Genomic DNA, 22,149 nt, shown 5'->3' on the forward strand with positions numbered 1-22,149 from the left:
AAAGCAGATCTACGGCTTCACCTTGGTGCCTCGTGACGCAGATCATTTCTTTGAGACAAGCCACACACTTCAGACAGATCCTAGTTCACTGTTCACCAATAAGTCCATCTGCTCTTTGCAAACACCTGCAGGATTCAGAGCCCTGATCGGCTGGACCTACAGTGAGGTCACCTACAAACCTGTGGAAGGTGTTGATGTTTTAGACATGAGGGACATACCAGATGATGAGATAGAGCAAATTCTGAAGGAAAAGTTCAGTGTAAAGTTGCCGAACAAGCTAAAGCCTATAAACAACAAAGCGTGGTACACACTCTGAAAAACCACATGTATTCTTTTTTTTTTTTTTAAATTGTCCTGAAAGATGTTACAACCTGTGTTCATCATGACTGACCAGGTAGAGCAGCTTGTTGAAAAATCATCTATTTCAAAACTTAACAATGCTTTTCATTTATTTTTTGTACAATGAAAATAATAGCATTATTCACTGACACTTTTGAGCGTAAGTAATAATGTATATTTAAATCAGGTACCTCAGTATGTCAGGTTACAGTTTGCAAAAAGTTGATGTAAGAAACCTAACTTTGTTGGCTGTACACTAAACATTAGTCAAAGAGTTATGAAATGATGAACCACTTTTAATCTGTACAAGAGTGATGGAAAAATGAAAGTATGGAGAGAAAAAAAACAGACCCAGACTTTGTCAATAATGGCCTGCTCAGTGTGGTGTAGTATCAAAGTTAGCGTTTGGCTGACCGATGGAGCCCACAGGATATTTCAGCTGTTTTGGATTCTGTAAAAGCCAAGTATCCAGAGTTAATTTAAGGAGCGGATATGCCTTTCTCAATGAAAGTATTACCAGCCAAGGAAAATTGTTTTCAGTCTAAGTAAATCTGAGCAATGTTGTTCGCCATTATTTTGTGTTGTAGTAACTTGCTTATACCAATGCAACCTGTTGAGCTTCAACTTGTATATTATCAAGTCACATGATAAAGCCAACCTTGATGCTCTTGACTTTATACTCACCTGTATTCTATGTTGTTACTCATATATCATATTATGCTCATAACCTTTTGTATCCTTTTCTTCAGAAACAAGAGTTTCAAAACAAGTCCTGTGTATTAAATCCAAGAATTACAATGCCAGTTAAATTTTTTTGTATAATGAAGTTTATCATTGTCTGTTTGATGTACGTAGGTTTGTGTATTGGCCGATAAGTCCAATCTTCCCGATCAAGATAGAGAGGAGAAGGCATCCACCTCTCCCTGACTAAAGCTCAGATCCTCTTCTTGGCAGCTCTCATCATAGATTAGCAAGTGTTGGAGTCACCTCAATTGTATTGCTTTTGTGACTACATTTGCAGACATTGTGTGGAAAACTTCTAGAGGAGTCCACAGAGGGGTTACCTAAAATCCTTAGTTCTGATAGTTGTGCACACAGCCCACCTTGTCTCCATATGTTGGTCACTGTGTTTTTCTCTGTTTGGTGGAGAACGCATATTCTAGTGATGGATGATAACAGGTCAGCAGTGTAAAATCAGTCATCAATCATATGCATCAGAGGTCAGCAGAGCTTGGGGAGCTTGACTGACTGACAGTGAAGTAATGTGTGCTATACTGTTTTCTGGTTTGTAGAAATATTCCATGGGACAAAACCAGAGGTCAAGTTAATATAAGGAATGATTGCCATGAAGGTACAATCAGTGTCCTTGTTGCTTCCTTCTGACATTCATACTTTCCCTTGGCCCTTGCATTTCTATGGAAATTTCCAATCCTTGCCATTCTTTACCTGTCCACCATGTCCTGCCAGTCACCTGATCTCCACATCCACCAGCACAACTGTCTCTTATATCTCTCCTGTGACACCAAGTATTTATACTCTTTTGCATTGATTTAATGTTGCTCAGAGAAGTTGACATTATTATATTGCATGTGGTGTTATCACCTTGGCCTTAATATTTCTTACAATGAGACTATGTAACCTTTGCTATACAGTGGCCATTTTGGCAACAAATGACCATTGTGGGATGATGGTAAATGATAATCAATTAACTGACTCAGTAATATTTGTTAAAGAGTGATCTATATAAACTTTACCAACAATAGCTACTGTTAGCCACCATAAGTTACTGGTCATATCAAACCAAATAAGGCTGTGGCTGCAATTCCCTGCAGTGTATTGAACTGAGGAAGGGTGTATAATATTGGTTATGTGTTCAACTTTTCATTTCTAACACAATAATGTGTCGTTTTTTCCTTCAAAACTTATGTAGACTCACTTTAAAAGTACAGCTTCAGCTAACCTAAAGGATTCATGCATGATAACCAACAAATATTTATGACCCTTCTTTGCTCAGGGCAAAGGCCCAACACAGTTAATCAAGACCCATGTTGTAAATTAGATACTTCAGTCAGTAAACTCATGTAGTACATTGTGTACATATATACTCACTGGCACAGTGTGTGAATTTCAACAGAGTAGTGTTGTGCTAAATCAAACTGCCGTTGCACACTCACCGGAAATAGCGATCGTAACATGTCGCACACCTGCCGGCTGCTTTGCTCTCTTGACTCAAAATTAACGTTTTACTTTCCCGTGTGTGTCCGTGGATGTACTATAAGACCCGTTCTAATAAAACACCCATGTGTGTACCCCTGACGTGGAAATTAGGCCACCATCGGCGCCGACGTCGCTTCCTCCTTTCTTGGTCGCCCTTTTCACAAATTTGAAATTAGCTTCACGGCCCCTGGTCCCTCCCCTTCCGCTACGTAGCCAAGATGGTGACCGTTGAGGGGGAGAAGTGTTCATTCTTTTATACTCAACTTTTTGACCATTTTGAGCGCAGGACCTAGGCTAAGTACTCAATGTGCACTGCAAGTTCAATCTTTACTCAAAACACCAAGCGTGAGTATGGAAATACACGAAATGAGACACAGCAATGGACAATGGTTCCTCCAGTACTGGTGGAGAACACAGAGGTGCTACATGACCTGACTGGGTTTACCCACTAACTGACATGACAAAGCTGACAAAATGAAACAATATCAGAATGTAATTTTGGCAAGCATATCCGTCTGTGTAATGTGTCTGTTCCCTTTATACTGTGTCCCTTAGTGAAGCGGCTGTGGAGTAACACCTCAGGCACTGATTACACAAGTGCCCAGGCAAATCATCAACTAAACCAAACATAGCTTTACTGACTATAAGCTTGGTCCTTCACAGCTCGGAAGTTTTCCAGGAAGAAACAGCTGAGTTGCAGCTCCTGTGTGGGGAAGCTTTGGGTCCATATAAATACTCTGTCCTCAGAATACACAATTTTGATTGATTGCACCAGCAGCCTACGTGAAAGGTAAGGTTGAACACTATTTCTTTATGTTTTCTGCTGCAAAGTTTTGTAAGTCTCAAACTTTAGGACTAGAATTTCTGACATCTAAGTAGGTCTATGACCATTTCTTATTATTAGGTACATGCATAAAAAAGTGTGAGTGCACTGAAAAATGTGCTTCGCCAATGTGCAGTTTGATCAAGAGAAACTTCTATGATCCCTGATTAATCATTAAATCTTCCCTAATTATGTGGGAGGTGAAGTGTCCTTATAAACTTTGAGACAACTGAAATGACATTGCAAAACTGAGTGCAACTGTGTAAAAGGTGGACTGGTGCTATAAAATCATGACATACCGTATTTTACAGGCAAGATGAATTTGGAGGAGTACTTCAAAAGAATTGGTTTCCATGGCTCTTATGAAAAACTGGATCTTGCAACACTGAAGCTGATCCACAAACAACATGTCATGTCAATTCCATTTGAAAACCTCAGCATTCACTGTGGTGAGAAGATCATCATGGACCTGGAGGTCATTTTCAATAAGATAGTGAGGAGCAGTCGTGGAGGCTGGTGCCTTGAGAACAACTTTCTTTTTGGCTGGGTGCTGAGAGAAATGGGCTACAACACCACAACCTTGGGCTCCAGAGTGTTTTACAGTACCGTCAATGACTTTGGCCCTGATGACACTCATCTCATCAACAAGGTTGTCATTGATGGAAAGGCTTACATAACAGATGTAAGCTTTGGGGTATCTTCCCAAGTGTGGGAACCCCTGGAGCTCATCTCTGGGAAAGACCAACCTCAGGCAGCTGGGGTCTTTCGTCTCATAGACAAAGGGGACATGTGGGTGCTGGAGAAGACTGGTAGAAAGCCAGAGGTTGTTAATCCAGAGTTTGCCAGTTCAAGCCTGGTAAACAGGAAGGAAAAAAAGCAGATCTACGGCTTCACCTTGGTGCCTCGTGACGCAGATCATTTCTTTGAGACAAGCCACACACTTCAGACAGATCCTAGTTCACTGTTCACCAATAAGTCCATCTGCTCTTTGCAAACACCTGCAGGATTCAGAGCCCTGATCGGCTGGACCTACAGTGAGGTCACCTACAAACCTGTGGAAGGTGTTGATGTTTTAGACATGAGGGACATACCAGATGATGAGATAGAGCAAATTCTGAAGGAGAACTTCAATGTAAAGTTGCAGAAGAAACTGAAGCCTGAAAACAAAAAAGCCTGCTACACAATCTGAAAAACAACACGTCCTGCTTTTGAATTATCCTGGAAAATGTCACAACTTGTGTTAATTTCATGACTGACCAGGTAAAGCAGCTTGTTGAAGAATCTTCTATTTCAAAAATTAACAGTGCTTAAAAATTTTTGTACAATGTTAAATATGCCATTTTATAATGACTGAAAGGAGTACAAATAAATAGGACATTAAATGTGTTATGCCATTTCATTCACTGTCACGAATGCAGGTCCAGAGTTGAAAAGTAATCAAGTATGTTTAAGTCAAGTACCTGAGTGTGTATCAACAAAATAAAAGCCAGACTGAAGTTTGCAGGAAAGTAAAGAAAGCTTTAGAGATCTGAACTGAAACATTATGGACAGATGGGGCCAAGGTGTAAAAAGGTAACAGGTCACAATGACTATTGTTAGCTCTAACTGATTTGATTTATCTAGATGATCTGGTAACACACCATGATGCACTGTCAATGTGAAAGAGCTCTAATTAATCCTTGCCAAATCACAATCCAACTTCCTCTCCAATTTACACATTTTATTAAAATGTCATTCATGTGATTTTACATAAATAAAATGATCAAGACTCTGTCCTACTCCTTGAATATGTCCATATGCACAGCCAAACGTCTACCAAACCCACTAGTCCCTGCCCATGCAAAGTGGGTTTAAACCGGCATTATTTAATAAGAATATTTTAACTGTATTTCTATCTGCATTTTTTAAAGAATTATTGTGTAAGTACTACCCTCTTCCTTCTTAAATATTTTGGATTGTTATGCTATTTGTCTTATATTTGTATATATTTTGTTATGTGTTCTGTGTATGTGGACTGGAACCTTAGAAACAGCGACACCTAGACCCCTGGAGCCGATCAGGGTTTGGTAGTAGGCCAAAAGCAGGGAACGGGACCTAGACCAGAAGTACCGCTGATTATTTGGTTTACATCCAATCATATTAGACCTTAGCACACAGCCCATGCGGATTGGTTTGTACAACCTGTCATTCAGCGGAAAAGAAGTAGTAGCACAGCCACCAGCAGGCTGCTGGGAGCAGACATGAATTCCCTGGAACAGGCCGAAGGTAACCAAATAGAGAACAACTAATATCATCTAATTTTTCTATCTGCTGTATTGTTTTAGGCTGGCGGCGGTAATCACCTGAAGATTCAAAACAAACGTCTTATAATGGGATTACAAAGTTAGGTGTTACGTTGGACAAGATGGCTAGTCTGATGTCGACACTTAGCATGTTTGCTAATGTTTGCTAGCTTAACTGACAGTAGACTTCCAGTCCTTCGTCTGTGTAGTTTTTTAGCAAACACATATTTGCATTAGTTATTAAGTTTGTGAGTTTGTGTTGTCCGGGAAGAAGCTTTATAGATATTACTGCTACTACTGCTACTACTACTACTGCTACTACTACTACTATTACTACTACTGATTCTACTGTTTGCCTGTCAGTGTGACATAATCAGTCTTTAAGGGAAAGTTTCTGATATTTTACATCCATATTCAAGAATTGCAATAACCACTTAGATACAAGCTGACACAAACGGAGCTTTAGAGCTGAGATTAACATGAACCTAGTTATATGAATACTCTTTAACATAAGGAGAGATAGCATTGAACAGAACTGAAAAGATTAAGTTGTTATACAGCCATTAAACTAGGTTCAAATACAGCGTGCATTGATATGTCCGTCTATGTTTCAGACCTGAAGGCGTTTGAGAGAAGACTGACAGAATATGTCTCGTGTTTGCAACCTGCAACAGGCAGGTGGAGAAGTAAGTAACTGCTAGTGGTGATTGTCATAACCATGGCAGACAAGATGTGCTGGCTAACATGGTGCATTTATTTGCCATAATATTTCAATATTATATGTATTTCTGTTCATCTCAACTGTACATTTGATGATTATCAAACAAAAGTTTCACGAGAAGCTGACACTCTCTACCTACAGTAAATGCAGCAGTTGGTGCAGATATAATTGCAGTTTAATCACTTGAAATTTCCTGATATGGTCATATTGATGCACTGGGTCCCATTCTCCTGTCTTGTTTCAGTGATTCTGATAGTGGTGTCTGTTTGTACGGCTACTGGGGCTTGGAACTGGTTAATAGACCCAGACACACAGAAGGTATGTATTAGTACATTTACATTTACTCATTTGGCAGACGGCTGTTATCCAAAACAACTTACAAGTGAGGGACTTTACTAGAGCTTCAGTGCAGTAGGGGACCTTGCTTGGTGTAAGTACTAAGTACTACATCTATACAATAAGTGCAAGGAGATCATGTAAAGAAGTGCATTGAAAGTGTGTAGTAAGTGCTAGTTAGGCATGCTAGGGTGTTAGAGGAAGTTCCTTAAGATAGAGATGGGACGGCCCTGCTCTGATAGCATTTGGTAGCTTGTTCCTCCATCAGGGCACCGAAGACGAACCATAGTCTGGACTGTAAGTGCCTTGTGTGCAGGGATGGCAATGCCAGACGACATTTCTTGGAGCAATGCAGTGGCCGGGAAGGAGCATAAGCCTGTATGATTGAGTTCAAGTAGATGGGTGCATACCCAGAAGTCACTGTGCATTAGTGACTTGAATCTGATTCGGGTGGCCATGGGTAGCCAGTGTAGGTCGCTGAGTAGCAGAGTGATGTGTGCCCTTTTAGTAACTAACACAATGTACATTGTGGTCTTATTTTCGGAAAATATAACTGAGATTAGTGAACAGTTTGGGGAATTCTCTCAATACTCACAAACTGAGCTTTAAGATTGAAAAAAGGCTTGATTTCCTCTGTCATTTTCACTGTACATTATACTATTATTCTGTTGAATAACCAAATTTCTCAGGGAACCCAGTGATATTTTTTAATGTTCTTATACACTTAAATTTGATTTCCATAGCTCACTATAAATAAGATTTGTAAAAGTGAAAGTTTTGTTATCGACTTGATGATTGATTTTGCTTGGTTCCTCCTGTTCTGTAGGTCTCGTTCTTTTCATCATTGTGGAATCATCCCTTCTTCACGATCAGCTGCATCACTTTAATTGCTCTCTTCTTCGCTGGGATACACAAACGAGTTGTGGCGCCATCAATGTATCCTTTGTCTATTTCAGTTAATATGAAACAGCATTCTTTGTTAGAGTTACACATCACAGATCCAACCACAGCCATTGACCAAAAAGTGCAGTGCAGTGCATGCAGGAAATGAATGTTTGGGCACTTTTCTTTAATAACTGATTCATTTCTGTTCATGTTTTTTGGTCACTGGTTAACATCTTTGACCTTTGCCACTTCAGTATCGCTGCTCGCTGTCGGACAGTTTTAGCAGAATACAACATGTCCTGTGATGATGTGAGTAATGTTTATAAGTAATGTAATGGGACGTTTTATCCAGCTTGTATTTATATAAAATTGTTAAAATTTGTCTTATTTGGTCTTTTCACAGACGGGGAAACTTATACTCAAACCACGACCGAACACCCAATAACCACCAGCTTGTTGGAGCTGTTCAGACAGTATACCTGGCCTTTGCTGATAGCCACTGATTGCTCAGTGACTTGTGTCCTGTGGGTGGTCAGATTTTTCATCGCAATGGAAATATATTTTGAAAGACATAAGAAATGAACTGATCGGGCCTTTTAACAGTGTTGCTGTGTTGTCACCATTGAAGCTGCTGATCTGCTCACATAGTCTTTGATATATTTTACTCCTTCAGTGTGAGTTCAGATGTGTTTATTTCTTTTCTGATGTAAGCATGTATTTTATCTAAATGTTTCTATTTTTAATGTTATTTACTTAATAAATAATCCAGGTGTGAAGCAGTCTCTTTTTAAAATCTATTTCTCATTACATGTAAAGCCACTGTCTGTGGTTAATTTGTAGTTGCTAAAATCTTTGTACGTTTGCATTTCCGTTTTCATGGTTTTGCGACAGCCTGTCTGCTTTCTGATAGTAACAAGCACTTTACGGCAAGAAGCAATCTTCCACATGGCCTCCTCCAACCAGGCTGGAACCGGACTGTATGTTTGAGGTTTAGTAGCTAAGCATTAGTGAACGGGAGAAAAAGGACATAAGAACACGCTGCATGTGCCGGCTGCACTTCAATAAAAATTGAAATGGGTAAAAGTAGAACCACTAAATTTAAACGTCCGCAGTTCAACGCTGTTGGACTGCCGGTGAACGCTGTGAAGGAAGCGGAGCCTGAGGAAGATGAGTACGGTGATGACGACTGTCCAGCTGCGGAGTTGTTGGAGAAAGTAGGAACTCAGTTTTGTCCTGTTTTCTCACTGAAATGACTTAATACGTCTGATATAGCTTTGCATCGTGGGTTGGCATTTAAACACCAGTGAAACGTCACACAGAGGGCTTCCTTTTAATGGTATAAACGTGTAGCTCTCGAATTTAGTGATGAGCATGAACTTTTGAATGTGTGACTGAACTCCTCAGACTCTTATTGAGGCTTCTGTTGTACAGTTAGTCATTGTTGATAACGTTTCAATTTTCTGTGTAAATGAGCTTGTATGTGAACACAATTTTATGCCCTCTTATTATTAAGTGCACGCTTCAGGGAGACTGAAACCTGTCAGTTTGAACAAAACACAACATTGAACAAAAATATAAACACTTCTCTCTTTGCTCTCATTTTTCAAGAGTTTAAATGTTTGTTGTTTTCCTATACACACAGAGCGCTTATATCTTCTAAAGGTTGTTCACAAATATGTCTAAACCCATGTTAGTGAGCACTTCTCCTCTGTTAAGATCATCCATTGACCTGACAGGTGTGGCATATCAAGATGCTGATTAAACAGCATGATTATTGCACAGGTATGCTTTGGGCTGATCACAATAAAAGGCTACTTTTTGATGCGGGTCATGCAAAAGCTGGGATGTTTTCAGCTTCCAGGAATTGTGTATAGACCCCATCTGCCATTTGCCCAGCACAGTGAGAACCGGGATTCATCTGTGAAGTTCCAGACGCCACCAAAGCTGAGCGTTTGCCCACTCAAGTCAGTTATAATGACGAATTGCAGTCAGGTCAACTCCCTGGTGAGAGCAATGAGCATGCAGATGAGCTACACTGAGACAGTTTCTGGCAGTTTGTGCAGAAATTCTTTGACTGTTCAAACCAACTGTTATATCAGGTGGCTGGTCTCTGACGATCTTGCAGGTGAAGCAGGCAGATGTGGAGGTCCTGGGTTGGCATGGTTACATGTGGTCTAAGGTTGTGAGGCTGGTTGGATGTACTGCCAAATTCTCAGAAACAACATTGGAGACACCTGGTGGTGAAATGTACATTCATTTCACAGGTAACAGCACACTCCCTGAAAACGTGACACATCTGTGGTATTGTGCTGCACAGTTTATTGTGGCCTTTTATTGTGGTCAACCCAAGGCACCTGTGCAATAATCATGCTGTTTAATCAGCATCTTGATATGACACACCTGTCAGGTGGATGGATGATCTTGGCAAAGGAGAAGCACTCTCTAACACAGATTTAAACACATTTGTGAACAAAGAGAAATAAGGTGTAAAATGAAAAAATCTTAATCTTTTATTTCAACTAATGAAAAATGGGAGTAAAATTATGTATTTTGTTTTATATTTTTGATCAGTGTATTTACTGTCATGTCTTGTATATCTTTCCACAGTTGCAGAGTCCGAGTGCAGATGTGCGGGAGTTTGCATGTGCCAGCATTTCTCGCGTGGTGCAGCAGAGCCAGACCATCCCTGGTTTCCTTCAGAGGGATGCTGTGAGGCGCCTCGGGCCCATGGTGCTGGACAGTAGCCTGGCTGTCAGGGAGACGGCCACAGGAGCACTCAGGTGAGGCAGTAGTGAAGGGATGTTGGTTGGACTCCACCCCACCAACAAACAGGTTGTCGTTTTAATCAGATCTGGACTTAGTTTCCAAAGGCAAAGAAATGGAGCCTCCAAGAAGTTTGGGGCAGCTGCACACAGCTGCTGCAAGGGACTTCATTTTTTAACCAACCTACATAAGAGCCGTAGACCAATTATTCTCATTCTGTGGAGAGCATAGACAAATTAAATATCATTATTAATGAATCTACCATTTATTTTGCTGATTAATTGTGTGGTCTACAAAATGTCAGCAAGTAGTTAAAGTTCAAGATGACCTCTTAATATCTCTTGTTTCGTCTGAAGTCCAAAACCCAAAGACATTCAGTTTACAATTAGATAAACCAGAAAAAGCAGAAAGTGTCAGAAAAAGTAGAAGCTGGAAACATAGAATAATTGCTTAAAAGATTACTTGAATGAGTAGTTGATTATAAAAAGTAGTTGCCGATTTATTTTGTGGTGGTCGACTAATAGATTTATTGAGTAATAGTTGTGGCTCTAAATGAAAATCATCAGTGGGAGATGTGAAGCAGAGTGCATTGACCTCTGTAAATACAAGAACCCTATGTTAGAACCCTTGAAAGTAATGAGGAGGTTGTGGAATGGGCTTATTATGGGCAGACGTTTTGACATGTCAATGCAGGAAAAGTCCAGGTGGGATTTTTTACATCAATAAAAACTGCATTCTATTCAAATGAACCAGTTCCGAGGTCCTGCTGTTGTACATGTCCTCGCTGTGACACTTGAGGTAACTGAGCCACTGTTAATGAAATTTGCCAATATGTCTACTTTGAAAAAGGCCTAATGTAATATTTATGAAATCAGAAGCGCCTCCTCAGTCCAGTCAGCATCATCAGCTGCAGGGCTGATCAGGCCCGCTGCATGTTAACTTGTGGCGAAGGTAGGAAAACCTGCCTAAAGGTACCGTGTGGAGATTTTGCCCATTAGTAGTGCTATACAGCCCTGTTTTGCATGTGGCTCTACACATTTCTACCGCCACTTTCACGCTATTCAAAGTCGATCAGTTGCAGTAACGCTCAACAAATGTTGCAATGTGAAAAGAGCAACAAAGGCAAGGAAGGCGACTGTGATCATGGATGAAACCAATGTGCGACTATTTTTAAAATCAGCTTTGATAAGTGAAAACACATGTATAGATGGACCTTGAGTGTTTAGGGCCTTCTACAACCTGTGCTCACACAAAACTTAGATTTTGGGTGAGGACATCTTGCAAGCTTTGGCACAGATGGTGCAATACTTCAAAATGAGACGAAATAAAAACCCAGTAACAAATTAAAGCAAATAAAAAAACAAAACAAAAAGCTAATCTTAGAGCACAATATTACAATTAATACTTTTTTTTTTCAGTTTTTTCCTCAATCAATATTACATTCATTGTGGTATGTAGCACATGACAGTATTTGTCATGTTGCTTCTACAGGGGGCGCCATGCTACAATAAAAGGCTTCGTTGGAAGAATGAAGGATCAGTGAGGTTTTCATGGTTTGATGGCTTGTTATTATTGTCCCATGATTATTGTTCAATTAAACATTTGATTCTATTTATAATGTCTATTTATGTAGAAAGCAGATCACAGTTGAATGTATATGGCCTGTTAACTTATCCTAAACTCCCCCCAAAATAAATCAAACAAACATTTAATCAGTGCAGATGACACTCTAAGCAGCAGCAACACAACAGTCATCGTGTTCAGCAATGTAATCCTCTACACGGTCGGCACTTGTTTTGGTACAAGGGTACATCATTAACCCCTGTCCTGACTTCTGTCCTCCAGTAAATCAGGTTCCATGTTCTGGATATCAAAATAAGAGCATTGCTCACAGTGTATCTCCAGGACCCCCCCCCCTCCCCCCATACACACAAACACAAGCAGCATCTCTGTCAGTGAATCTCCTCCGTCTAACTGATGTGTGTGCGTCTGCAACTGTTTCTCCCTGACAGGAATCTGAGTGCATGTGGAGGTCAGGAGGTGTGTGAGGACATGGTGAAGCACGACGTCATGACTCCTCTGACAGCACTGCTTAGAGAGGTGAGACACTGCCACTGCTTTTAGCTCACTGCATCACTTCAGTTCCTCCTCATCAGCAGCTGTTACAGCCAACGACGATATCCTCAGCAATTAGGTTTCATCCCAGAACAGAGATATTAGTGATTTGTAAAAAATGGCTTCACCCAGACTTAAACAGATGGATTCCTGGGATCAAATTCAAGCGTGTTGACTTGTCCCTGGAGATGAATATGCCCTGAGACAGAAATATGCCATCAGTTACTTTTTCTCATTTTGTTAATTTAGCATTTTACACTGTGTGGTACATGATGACTGCAATACTCGTGGGACTTGTGGATTTTTTAAGCCAAAAATCAAGTACTAAATTCATGCCAGGGGTGGCATGGGAAAAAAACAAAGATCATTCCTGTTTTGTTGTCATCTGCAACACAGTGTTATTTTCTCTCCAGTGCTGTGCTGGTTTTGAGAGCGCTGACATGCAGATCAAAGACCAGAAGAACGCAGTGGAGGATGTAGCCAATGAGGCTGTGAACTTACTCTGGAATCTATGGTAAGCCAAGAGGTTGTGCAAGCTGGTTCACAGCTGACAACAGTATGTTTACAGGTGTTTTACTGAGCATGCAACTTGCAACCTTGCTACTCACCAGTCCTCTGCTGTCAGCCGGTAAGCTGCTCATGAGGCTAGTAGGTGAATAGAACCTATTCTGATATAGATAGATAGATAGATAGATAGATGGATACTTTATTTATCCCCTAGGGGATATTCCATTAGCTAATTGTTGATGATGATAATAATAATAATATCAGCATCATATACTTCAGCCTTTCATGGTTAGCTAGCCCACTTCTTGAATTTTGGTCTCTTCAGCTCGTAGTGACATCAAACCATAATTATTGACCCAAGGATACTGTATATTTATTGCTTGTCTTATATCTGTCTCATATTATGTTGTCCTGCTAGTGAGAGCAGCAGCCAGGCGCTGTCTGTCTTCAACAAAGCAGGTCTCCTGGATCTGGTCGTCCAGTGTTTGGAAAGACACCCACACAATGAGGAACTGGCCATATCTGCTGGTAGGACTAATTACTACTCTGTTAATTGGTTGTGATGATTGATTTTCATTTATAAAGGTCTGTGTTCATCCTAGCTGACCAGGTTATTTATTCATGACCACCCTCACTTCTCTGTCTAAATATCATGACAGGACACACACAGTTTCATTACTGCTCGTATGGAGCCTCCAAACAGCACTGACATTTATATCCTCGCAAACACCCAACTGTGCACCTGAGTGACCATTCATTTGAGTGCCGGGTTAACCAGACAAGACGTGCACAACTGTGTGCACATGTGATAAAACATGGTTTTGGTGCTTAAAACATTTTAACTGCTAGCTCAGAGTAAATAAAAACTGAATACCAGTGGCCCCAACATTAGCCCTCTTTACACTCTGTCACTTCAATAATTTCACAAGTAGATATGTTTTGTTACATCCCTATTATTGTAAAAAAAAAATCCTCAGGTCATAGCAGTCCTGTTTTTTCAGAATTTGTTGCCATTTCCCGAGGGAAATCAACAATCCTGCTCATTTTCCTGACTTTTAAGAAACACCGAGATACTCAAGGAAACTTTTGGCTCTATACTCTCAAAAGAGCTACAGCTAGCAGGACAGCAAGAAATAGTCCAGCACATAAAAAACCACAATGATTTGTTTAACATTTTAGCTTATGTGTGGATTAAACAGAGGAGATATGAACTAGTTAATTAGCCCATAAAACTATAGGCTCAGCTCAACATTTGGTCGATTTATTGCAACATTATGCCAGAAAATAAACTGAAGTACTTGCCATAAGTGCAATATTTCCCTTTCTTTTAATAATTCTCTACTAAATTGTATTTTCCAAAGATCACACTTATAGCATATGATATTATTGTTTATTAGTGGAAAAGCTTTTTCGTATGATGATGATGCGTAAATGTTGCAGACCGCTCCGTATTGTTTGAGGCTGGTAACAGTAATGAACTTGTAACGTGTGAACTGGTCGTTGTCATTACAAATGTCCTAAATTAGCTTTTACTGCACATGCACTGTAACGAAGACCTTAGACCTAACCTCTGAATAATTTGGTTTCTCAAGTTTGGGAGAACAGTGGTGAAGAAAATATTTCCTCTCTGTGTTCTCCCAGCCCACTGTTTGCACACTGTGACTGAGGATAACCCGGAGCTGCTGTGTAGCATGAACACTGCTGTGCTTGGCGCCCTGGAGAACGTGTTGCTGACATCTCAGCCAGGCATGGCACACACTCTCCTCAGGACTTTAGCTGCAGGTACAATTTCTTACTTGTCGTGTCTTTTTTTGTTCTAAATTGTTTTAAAACTGTAACTTGCCACAACAAACAAGTTGAAGGGGACATTAAAAATGTCCTCTGTGCACTGAAGTTGCTGTCAAATTTAAGGAGCAAACACGGCAATTGATAAATAGTGTGACTGTGATCAGTATCTCTTCCTACGTCCTAACTGCGCCCGCTGTGTCACTCAGGGACGCTGTGGAATCTGAAGGGCAGCCTGCCTGCTGCCCGTCAGGCCCAGACTCTCAATGCTGTGGTGGCCACCTTGTCACAGTGCCTGGCTCTGGACGCAGGCACACTCATACCTGAGCTCAGACAAGCAGAAGAGGTTCGTCACAGAAATGCACCGGCTGTGAAAGACATAGAAGACCAGGCTGCAGGTGAGCTCGCTGTGGAGGAGATGGACGAGGAGGAGGAAGCACCTAAACAGAAGAGGAATGGAAAAGTTGCGAAGGTTGATAACGACTTCTCCGACCTCCTGCCTGTAAGCCATGTCTCTCATGTTGTACGTCATGTGTTGCTGTCTCTCATTATGCTTATAGAAAGCCATGTTGCCCCTCTGGCCATACAAGTTGACCTTTGAACACAGTAAATCACATTTGTCAGAGAGATTAAGAGCCTGTTCGTTGTCAGTTGCACATGATATTATAGTGCTACTGATAAATTGACTGATATGAACTGATATAGTCAGTGACAGTGTTACCAGTACAGTTTGTCCACCAGTGAGAGCTGACAGGTTTATTTTTCAACAGTAAAACATCTTGCTCAGCACATGTTGTAGTCACTTTAAAAAAAACAAATTTAAGGTATCCTCATCAAAAATGTGTGTTTGTCCAAAAGCGTTTGTAAAAACTCAGCATTAGCCTGAAAAGTAAAATTCAGTATTATCAGATTAAGACCCAGAGTCATGTATAAAGTCATTCACGCTAAAATTTTGGTCTTAATTGCATCAAAATTCAAATTCAGCTTTAACAATAAAGGCCATTCATACACGTTCCCAAGTGTTACCATCTCATTTAAGTTTGAAAGACAATGAATAATAAAACACACAGGCATAAATTACAGATGAAACCGATTCTGAATACGTAAACTATATGTACCACCACCATAAAGATTACCCACCAAAATGAATGGTGGGTAATCTTTATTATGACAAGATGTGTGTGAAGCTGTGACGCAACCATGATGCACCACCTTGGAAGCTTGCTATAGGCTGAGTCATTGCGTGAAGGAGAGTATTTTGGATAGATTGTATTCACTTTGCATTCAGCACTTCAACTTAATTAAAGCTACTGATAGCTTCTCTTCACACAATTTCTAAGAAGTGCTACCTCTTTTACTGAGAATGTTTTGACTCATAAGTCAAAGTTCAGGACCAATCTTAGGATACAGTGGACTCTTTAAAAATCAGTCAACATATAATATGTTACTATGTTACTATGTAACTACATAAACTGTCTTAAATGACATTAATAAAAATCCCCTGGGCCTTGTGGATCGACAATATATGAGTAAAAAAAAATGACCCTCAGTTTTAAGAGCTGTAAATTCTAGGATGTGACGTGTCTGTGTTCATGGCGAGCGACACAGTTTTGTATTTCGGAGGCTCATGTTAATGCCAGGTGAAAAGGTGGTGTATGAGTCATCCTAGACTGCGAGGCAGACTGACAGGACAGACAAACTGTCGGATTCGGGGGAGCAGATTAGGGACACTCAGCAAGGTTCAACTGGGGACCAGCTTCTGGCTTCGACCATGCTGACAGTCCCCAGATCTGACCTCGGCGAGACAGAGCTGTCCCTCTCAGCTCAGTCACAGCGAGAGCCCCAAGATTGCGGGTGACATTCATGGTGACGTTCCAACATACCCTCCAATATCAGGGGTTATACAATGGGGTTATCTCGATCTAAGCTTTGAATTATTGATATTATATAAACACACTCAGACATTGTTTTTAACAGGGGACTGAACAAATAAGCCCCACTGAAACCTCACTTTTCCGTCAAGTGACACCCTTGCAGCAGGTTTTCACGAGCATCATAGTGCAAAAGTGCAACGGGACATGTTTGAATACAACTGTTGGAATAAATCTCTTCACTGTGGCGGGCAGCTGAGCTCAGACTGGGTGATAACTGTGCTAACAGTCATCGTTTTGGTAGGATGTTGACTCACATGGCTGCTTGTTTTTGTCCAGAGGGGCAAGGAGGAGCTGAGGGAGGCAACGGCCTTGCTGACAGCCCAGCAAACGTCTTTAGAGATCATCGTCAACATGTGCTGTTCTGACGGTGAGTGTTGTGGGCATGGACAGCAGTGCTGACCCCAGGCACTCTTCATCAACATTATTTCCTTTGACATGGCTACCCAGTATGTGTTTGTCTATCAGAAAAGCTATTAAAACGAGAAATACACAGAATGAGTTCATCTGAGTGCTCAGACATGCCTTCTGTTGTTCTTAATCAATTCTCTGTGTGTGCGCCCGCTAAGATCCCTCTGATGACGAGTGGGAGGATGAGTCGAGCAGCGATGAAAGCGACATGGGTCCTGATGGTCTTTGCGATGGAGTGTCCAATCTTATGTCTCCGCTGTGTTTGTCAGCTGAGGTTCATGAGGCCTTAATCAACCACAGCATCTCTGAAAAGGCAAATACCCGTCTGCTTCATCAGTAACGCTTCACCTCTGTCAATAGCCATAAAGCAGGAGTTCATCATGGTGTCAGAAGCTTAAGACAAACGTGAACTTAATAGAACTGTCATCTTATTGTACAGCTGTAATTGCCAACCTGAAATGTGGTTCTGAATATACAGTGAATCCCACGTAAACGCTATCCTAGACTGAACGACTGAATTACTTACCTGTAGAGTTTAACAGAGATCTGTGTGCAAAACACTAAATGGTAGAAAGTAATGCCTTTTTTTCCCTCTTGACTCAAGGTCCTCAAAAAGACTGAGTTCCCCAAAACAGAAGCCATGGATGTTTGCCACCAGAATCCCTCCTGGAGAGGCCTGATAAAAAAGTAATCCTCTCACCTCACATCTTCTCTTGAGCTTCACTGTATGATCTACAGACAGGTGACAATTTAAAGGAAAAACCAACATAAAGTGTCTTAGTAAAGTGTTGGGCCACCACATGCTGGCAGATCAGCTTCAGTGCTCCTTGGCATTGATGCTACAAGTCTCTGAACTCTACTGGAGGGATGTACGCCGTTCTTCAAAAGATATTCCCTCATTTGGTGTTTTGATGGTGGTGGAGAGTGCTGCTTAACACATCAGTCCAGAATCTCCCATAGGCGTTCAACTGGGTTTTGATCTGGTGACTGTGAAGGCCACAGCATTTGATTCACATAATTTTCAAACTCATCAAACCATCAAGTGACACCTAGTGCTCTATGGATTGGTCCACTCTCATCCTGTTTCCCCACCCATTTTTCAGTTTTGTCCTTTAATTTGTAACCGTCTGTAAATTTTTTGTTGTCCATCCCAGCATACGTCTTCAACCAGACTTCGTTGATACATTCTTGCTTGAAATTTCCTACTGCTCTATAACACCAGTCATCTTTACTTTAGGATGCAGCGCGTACAATACCGGGCTCTGACGTGCCTCCACAGCATACTCTCCGCCATGGACGCAGAGTCTCTGGGAGGACCAGCAGCCCTGCAGGGAGCAGCGCAGCACCTGTCCACCCTGGTTTTTGGTGCAGCAGGTCTCACATTTATGTCATTTTGTGATACAGCACGCACACACACACACACACACACACACACACACACACACACACACTGTATGTCACATTTAGTATTCCTTTCTTTTGTTTTATTTTTGGTTAAAATGTACATTGATATAAGCAAAAGACGGATTCTATATTTGGAAACACAATTGAGGTGAAAAGTGAAACCCACATTTAAATCATAGGAGACAGGTGAAAGTGTACATCCCTAGGAGGATCAGTTACAACAGTACAGAGTTGCAATATTGAGGCATCTAATACATCTGCTAAGTAAGCACAATGTCCCCTCTTATTTTCAGAGATACCCAAAGACAAGGAGTTCCTCGAGGCTGTCATCAGTGCCATGCGGTCTCTGCTACAGATGATTGCCTCCAAAAATATCCCCCAGGTACAGAATTCACCACAGCTTCATCTTTTCCTATGGAGATTTTAAACATTTGGAAAATTGGGTAGCTTTAAAATGTTACTCCTGCAGGTTTAGTATTACACTTCCATAAAATTTTGGGGTTGTAAAAAAATGATTAAAATCTATGCAGCTGAGGCTGAGATATCCTGACTTTCAGTTCCTGATACGGACAAATCTATGAAAAATGCTGGCTCCTATACAGTATAATTTAGCTTGGTAAATAGCCACGTCTTACAAACACCATAGCTCCAGTTTGAAATGGAGGCTTTGCATTTAAAAAGTAATGTCCCAAAAAGCCCAAACTGAGATACCCTAATGACATCATCTCCTCCAGAGCCACAGAACACTGTTTTCAGTCTTAGTAGCGCTTATCATGATCGGTAAACTGAAATTCACGCGTAAAATTGGTGGAGTGCCTCTTTAACTTCCATAATTGTTGACAATGTTGACTGAATAAATAGAGCCTACTCAGAAACATGGCTTTGAATTCCTGTCAAAAAATCCATTAAACACTGTGGACCATGTTTATATCAGACAGCTCAATATCTGTGGTTTTTCTCAGTGTATGACCCCCCAGCAGCTGATGAGTCTGAGCGAAGCGGCCACCCGCTGTGATGTTGTCAGTGTGAGGGTCAACGCCGTCGCCATTCTGGGCATCACTGGCAGCACATTAGCCAAAGAGAAAGGAACTGTTGAAACCCTTAAGGTATCATTTTTCTCTCCTTTTTTTTTTTTTCTTTTTCTTCTTCATGTGGAATATTTGTTGCTCCACTAAGAAACTCTGCTCCCACAGATGATTGGAAATGCCTTACTTCAAGTTGCCACAAGGGATGCCGACCTGGTTGTAAACGGAGAAGCACTTGATGCCTTGTTTGATGTTTTTGCGGATGGAGATGAAGCGGAGGAAGCTGCTAAAAACATTCAATTACTACCTGCACTGAAGGCACTTCAACCTGTCTTTAAGGCCAAGGTACAAGGGATTCATTTGATTTAATGAACACTGTTCTTGATGATTCTTCTTGCATGTAACAGTTTCCAACTGAATTATTAACCCGTGAATCCCACCACTGCACATTTGCTTCACCTCTTTGTAACTAGTATTGCTCTCAACATTCCTTCATGTGATCTTTTCAATAAGTTGTGGATTTTTTTTCACCTTTGTAAAATAACAGTAAGTTTTCTTCTTCTGCTAGATTCGTAAAGAGGGAAGAGGCAAGTACAGCCCTCAGCAGCTGTGTGTCCTCGACAACATCAAAGTCAACCTGAGAAGATTCATTGGTTATCTGGAGAAGATGGTGAAAAAATGAGGACTTTCAGTACTTTACATTGCGATCAGTTAAACATGTATGGTTTGGTCGGATACTGTATGCTAGCAGGAGCATAGCATGAGACAGAATATGGTTGTGAAACCATCAAGTATTTATTATGTTGGTAGTAAACCATTTGTTAATGCTTGATTTCAATGTTTATATTCTCCAAATAATGATTTACTATTTTACTTTAGTGATGTGAAAGTTTATTTGTTGTGAAGAAAGAAGCGTGGAATCTGATAATTATTAGTTACAGCGTGTTGTGTAAAGAGTGTTTTCCCTACATTCAACACAGAAGGTTTTTCAGACTTCAATGTGAGTATTTTCATATCCCCAGTAACATTTGAATAGAGCAGGTGTGGTGAGGTGAGGGTGACGGCAGGTTTCGACATGGGTACCCTTATTTTAGTCCCATATTTCAATGGGCAAAAACATGTGATGTTTTGCTGCTGACGAGGGGTAAGAGGCAGAGCTGTTCAAAAATTAACAGCTGTTGTATGAAAATGAGATTTTGCTTTATGGAATCCTTTTTTTAAGCAATCGGCTTGCTTAAGAGTAACGAGATTACTATTTAATTTCAGTAACTGACTTAGATGAAGAAGTTGGCATGCTCACTGCCAAGGTTATAATAAGACTACAGTGTATTAAAACAGGCATTTTAGCCTTTAGAAATGAGCACCTATTCTCTACCTCTGCCTCTCCGTGCATCCTCCACTTCCCATGTGCATTAATTCCACTACACTGATGCATGGAGTGGTAGCTGCTTTTCTGCCTGCAAGTCACCACACCAGCCAGCTTTCTACTGAGAGTATTTCTCTGAGTAACATTATAAGATAATTGCCTAAATGCAAGTTTAAAAAAAGATTTTGCATTGCTAGAACCATAATGATCAGTCAGCATCCAGAATTGCTGTTAAAGCTGGCGGTCCTGTTCTACAACAGGCTTTGACATTTGAAAATTGTAAATCTATTTTGCACCTGATTCGTGGATTATCTTATCAACTCCTCAGCTTTCCTTGTTTGGGTTTCTGATGACTTTTAAAGAGAATATCAATAAAATTGCAAATTGATAAAAACAAAACAATTAAAAAGATATTTGAGGGAAAATATGTCATCAGGCTACGGATGAATGCCTTTTTTGAAATAAATCCTGATTTCTTAAAACTGTTGGTCATCTTTTGGATCGTATGACCAAATATTGGTCTAGTACATCCCGTTATGTTTGTCTCCTATCAAATGTCCTAAACAATTAAAAGGTAGCAGAACTAAAACTAAAAGTATTTGTTTGATACTAAATGTAGCTATTGCTACATATAAATCATTCCTTATTTTATTGAGTTTAAATGATGTTCAAACGCAAAACAATATTCATAATAAGCAGCAACACAACAGCTACTTTTAACCCTCATCAGTTTGTCATCAGGATACCATTATATACATAATACAAAAAGAAGAACAAATAGGGATATTACCTATTTGAAATTATTGCGGAAGTGATTAGCTGATTAATGAACAACAAGACACCCTGGGAAAGTGTAGTTGGAACTTTTTTTCTTTTCACATTTTGTTTTGTAAATGATTTATAAATTACCCCCTTTGATAATAGATAATGGAAAATATTTTTTATTTAAAGCCCTATAAAGAATCTATATAACAACAATACACCATAACAATACCCATGACTAAGCGTTTTAATAATTGATGTATTTTGAATTTAATAATACTTAGTATAACATGCACTGTGCATTTACATCGTGTGAGTTTCTTCTCAAATTCAAATTCTGGGATATGTGGTATGTAAACTGCGACGCGGGTGATTGGAATAATCAAAAACCTGCGAGGTTAAAAGTGTAGCAGTGATCTAAGAAAATAAATCGGGTATGCATTGTTGCATCTTACATCTTGTCCATTTTACTCTGAT

The 22,149-nt window shown here is 40.3% G+C and overlaps 4 protein-coding genes across 5 annotated transcripts in view; all 4 read left to right on the top strand.

Annotated features, from left to right (window-relative positions):
- LOC111672358 (arylamine N-acetyltransferase, pineal gland isozyme NAT-10-like) overlaps positions 1-1,148 on the top strand; it is a 2,785-nt gene extending 1,637 nt beyond the window's left edge. The window contains exon 3 of the mRNA XM_023429774.2: positions 8-1,148. Within this exon, the coding sequence (XP_023285542.1) occupies positions 8-316 (309 nt within the window). The 3' untranslated portion in view covers positions 317-1,148. The remainder of the gene's footprint in view (positions 1-7) is intronic.
- Positions 1-5,150, top strand: part of LOC111672246 (arylamine N-acetyltransferase, pineal gland isozyme NAT-10-like) — a 6,940-nt gene extending 1,790 nt beyond the window's left edge. The window contains exons 1-3 of one of the 2 annotated variants that reach the window (XM_087180199.1): positions 2,022-2,901; positions 3,220-3,346; positions 3,691-5,150. In XM_087180199.1, the coding sequence (XP_087036325.1) occupies positions 3,696-4,568 (873 nt within the window). In that variant the 5' untranslated portion in view covers positions 2,022-2,901; positions 3,220-3,346; positions 3,691-3,695 and the 3' untranslated portion in view covers positions 4,569-5,150. Of the gene's footprint in view, positions 1-2,021; positions 2,902-3,219; positions 3,347-3,690 lie in introns of those variants that run through there. The other variant, XM_023429622.2, reaches the window with a different exon arrangement.
- Positions 5,151-5,535: 385 nt separating this feature from the next.
- cnep1r1 (CTD nuclear envelope phosphatase 1 regulatory subunit 1) lies at positions 5,536-8,379 on the top strand. The gene is made up of 6 exons (XM_023429623.2): positions 5,536-5,644; positions 6,276-6,347; positions 6,627-6,700; positions 7,545-7,654; positions 7,858-7,912; positions 8,007-8,379. The coding sequence occupies exons 1-6, from the start codon at positions 5,620-5,622 to the stop codon at positions 8,046-8,048; spliced, it is 378 nt and encodes a 125-aa protein (XP_023285391.1). The 5' UTR covers positions 5,536-5,619; the 3' UTR covers positions 8,049-8,379.
- Positions 8,380-8,504: 125 nt separating this feature from the next.
- On the top strand, positions 8,505-22,126 carry heatr3 (HEAT repeat containing 3). Its single transcript, XM_023429621.2, has 15 exons — positions 8,505-8,817; positions 10,211-10,383; positions 12,379-12,466; positions 12,895-12,995; positions 13,407-13,516; positions 14,630-14,770; positions 14,983-15,275; positions 16,984-17,074; positions 17,274-17,428; positions 17,720-17,802; positions 18,353-18,489; positions 18,813-18,901; positions 19,482-19,625; positions 19,713-19,889; positions 20,113-22,126. Exons 1-15 carry the CDS (start codon positions 8,677-8,679, stop codon positions 20,224-20,226), a joined length of 2,037 nt encoding a protein of 678 aa, XP_023285389.1. The 5' UTR covers positions 8,505-8,676; the 3' UTR covers positions 20,227-22,126.
- Positions 22,127-22,149: the final 23 nt, after the last annotated feature.

Source organism: Seriola lalandi, unplaced genomic scaffold, assembly GCF_002814215.2.
Source record: "Seriola lalandi dorsalis isolate HSWRI2012SDOR001 ecotype SW California unplaced genomic scaffold, Sedor1 jcf7180002054898, whole genome shotgun sequence".
Classification (NCBI taxonomy): domain Eukaryota; kingdom Metazoa; phylum Chordata; class Actinopteri; order Carangiformes; family Carangidae; genus Seriola; species Seriola lalandi.

Coding starts and splice junctions, on each gene's coding strand:
- cnep1r1 (XM_023429623.2), top strand. CDS start 5,620: ATGAATTCCCTGGAACAGGCCGAAG. Junction 5,645..6,275: donor TTCCCTGGAACAGGCCGAAG/GTAACCAAATAG, acceptor TCTATGTTTCAG/ACCTGAAGGCGTTTGAGAGA. Junction 7,655..7,857: donor CGAGTTGTGGCGCCATCAAT/GTATCCTTTGTC, acceptor TTGCCACTTCAG/TATCGCTGCTCGCTGTCGGA.
- heatr3 (XM_023429621.2), top strand. CDS start 8,677: ATGGGTAAAAGTAGAACCACTAAATTTAAACGTCCGCAGTTCAACGCT. Junction 14,771..14,982: donor CCTCAGGACTTTAGCTGCAG/GTACAATTTCTT, acceptor TGTGTCACTCAG/GGACGCTGTGGAATCTGAAG. Junction 19,626..19,712: donor GAACTGTTGAAACCCTTAAG/GTATCATTTTTC, acceptor CTGCTCCCACAG/ATGATTGGAAATGCCTTACT.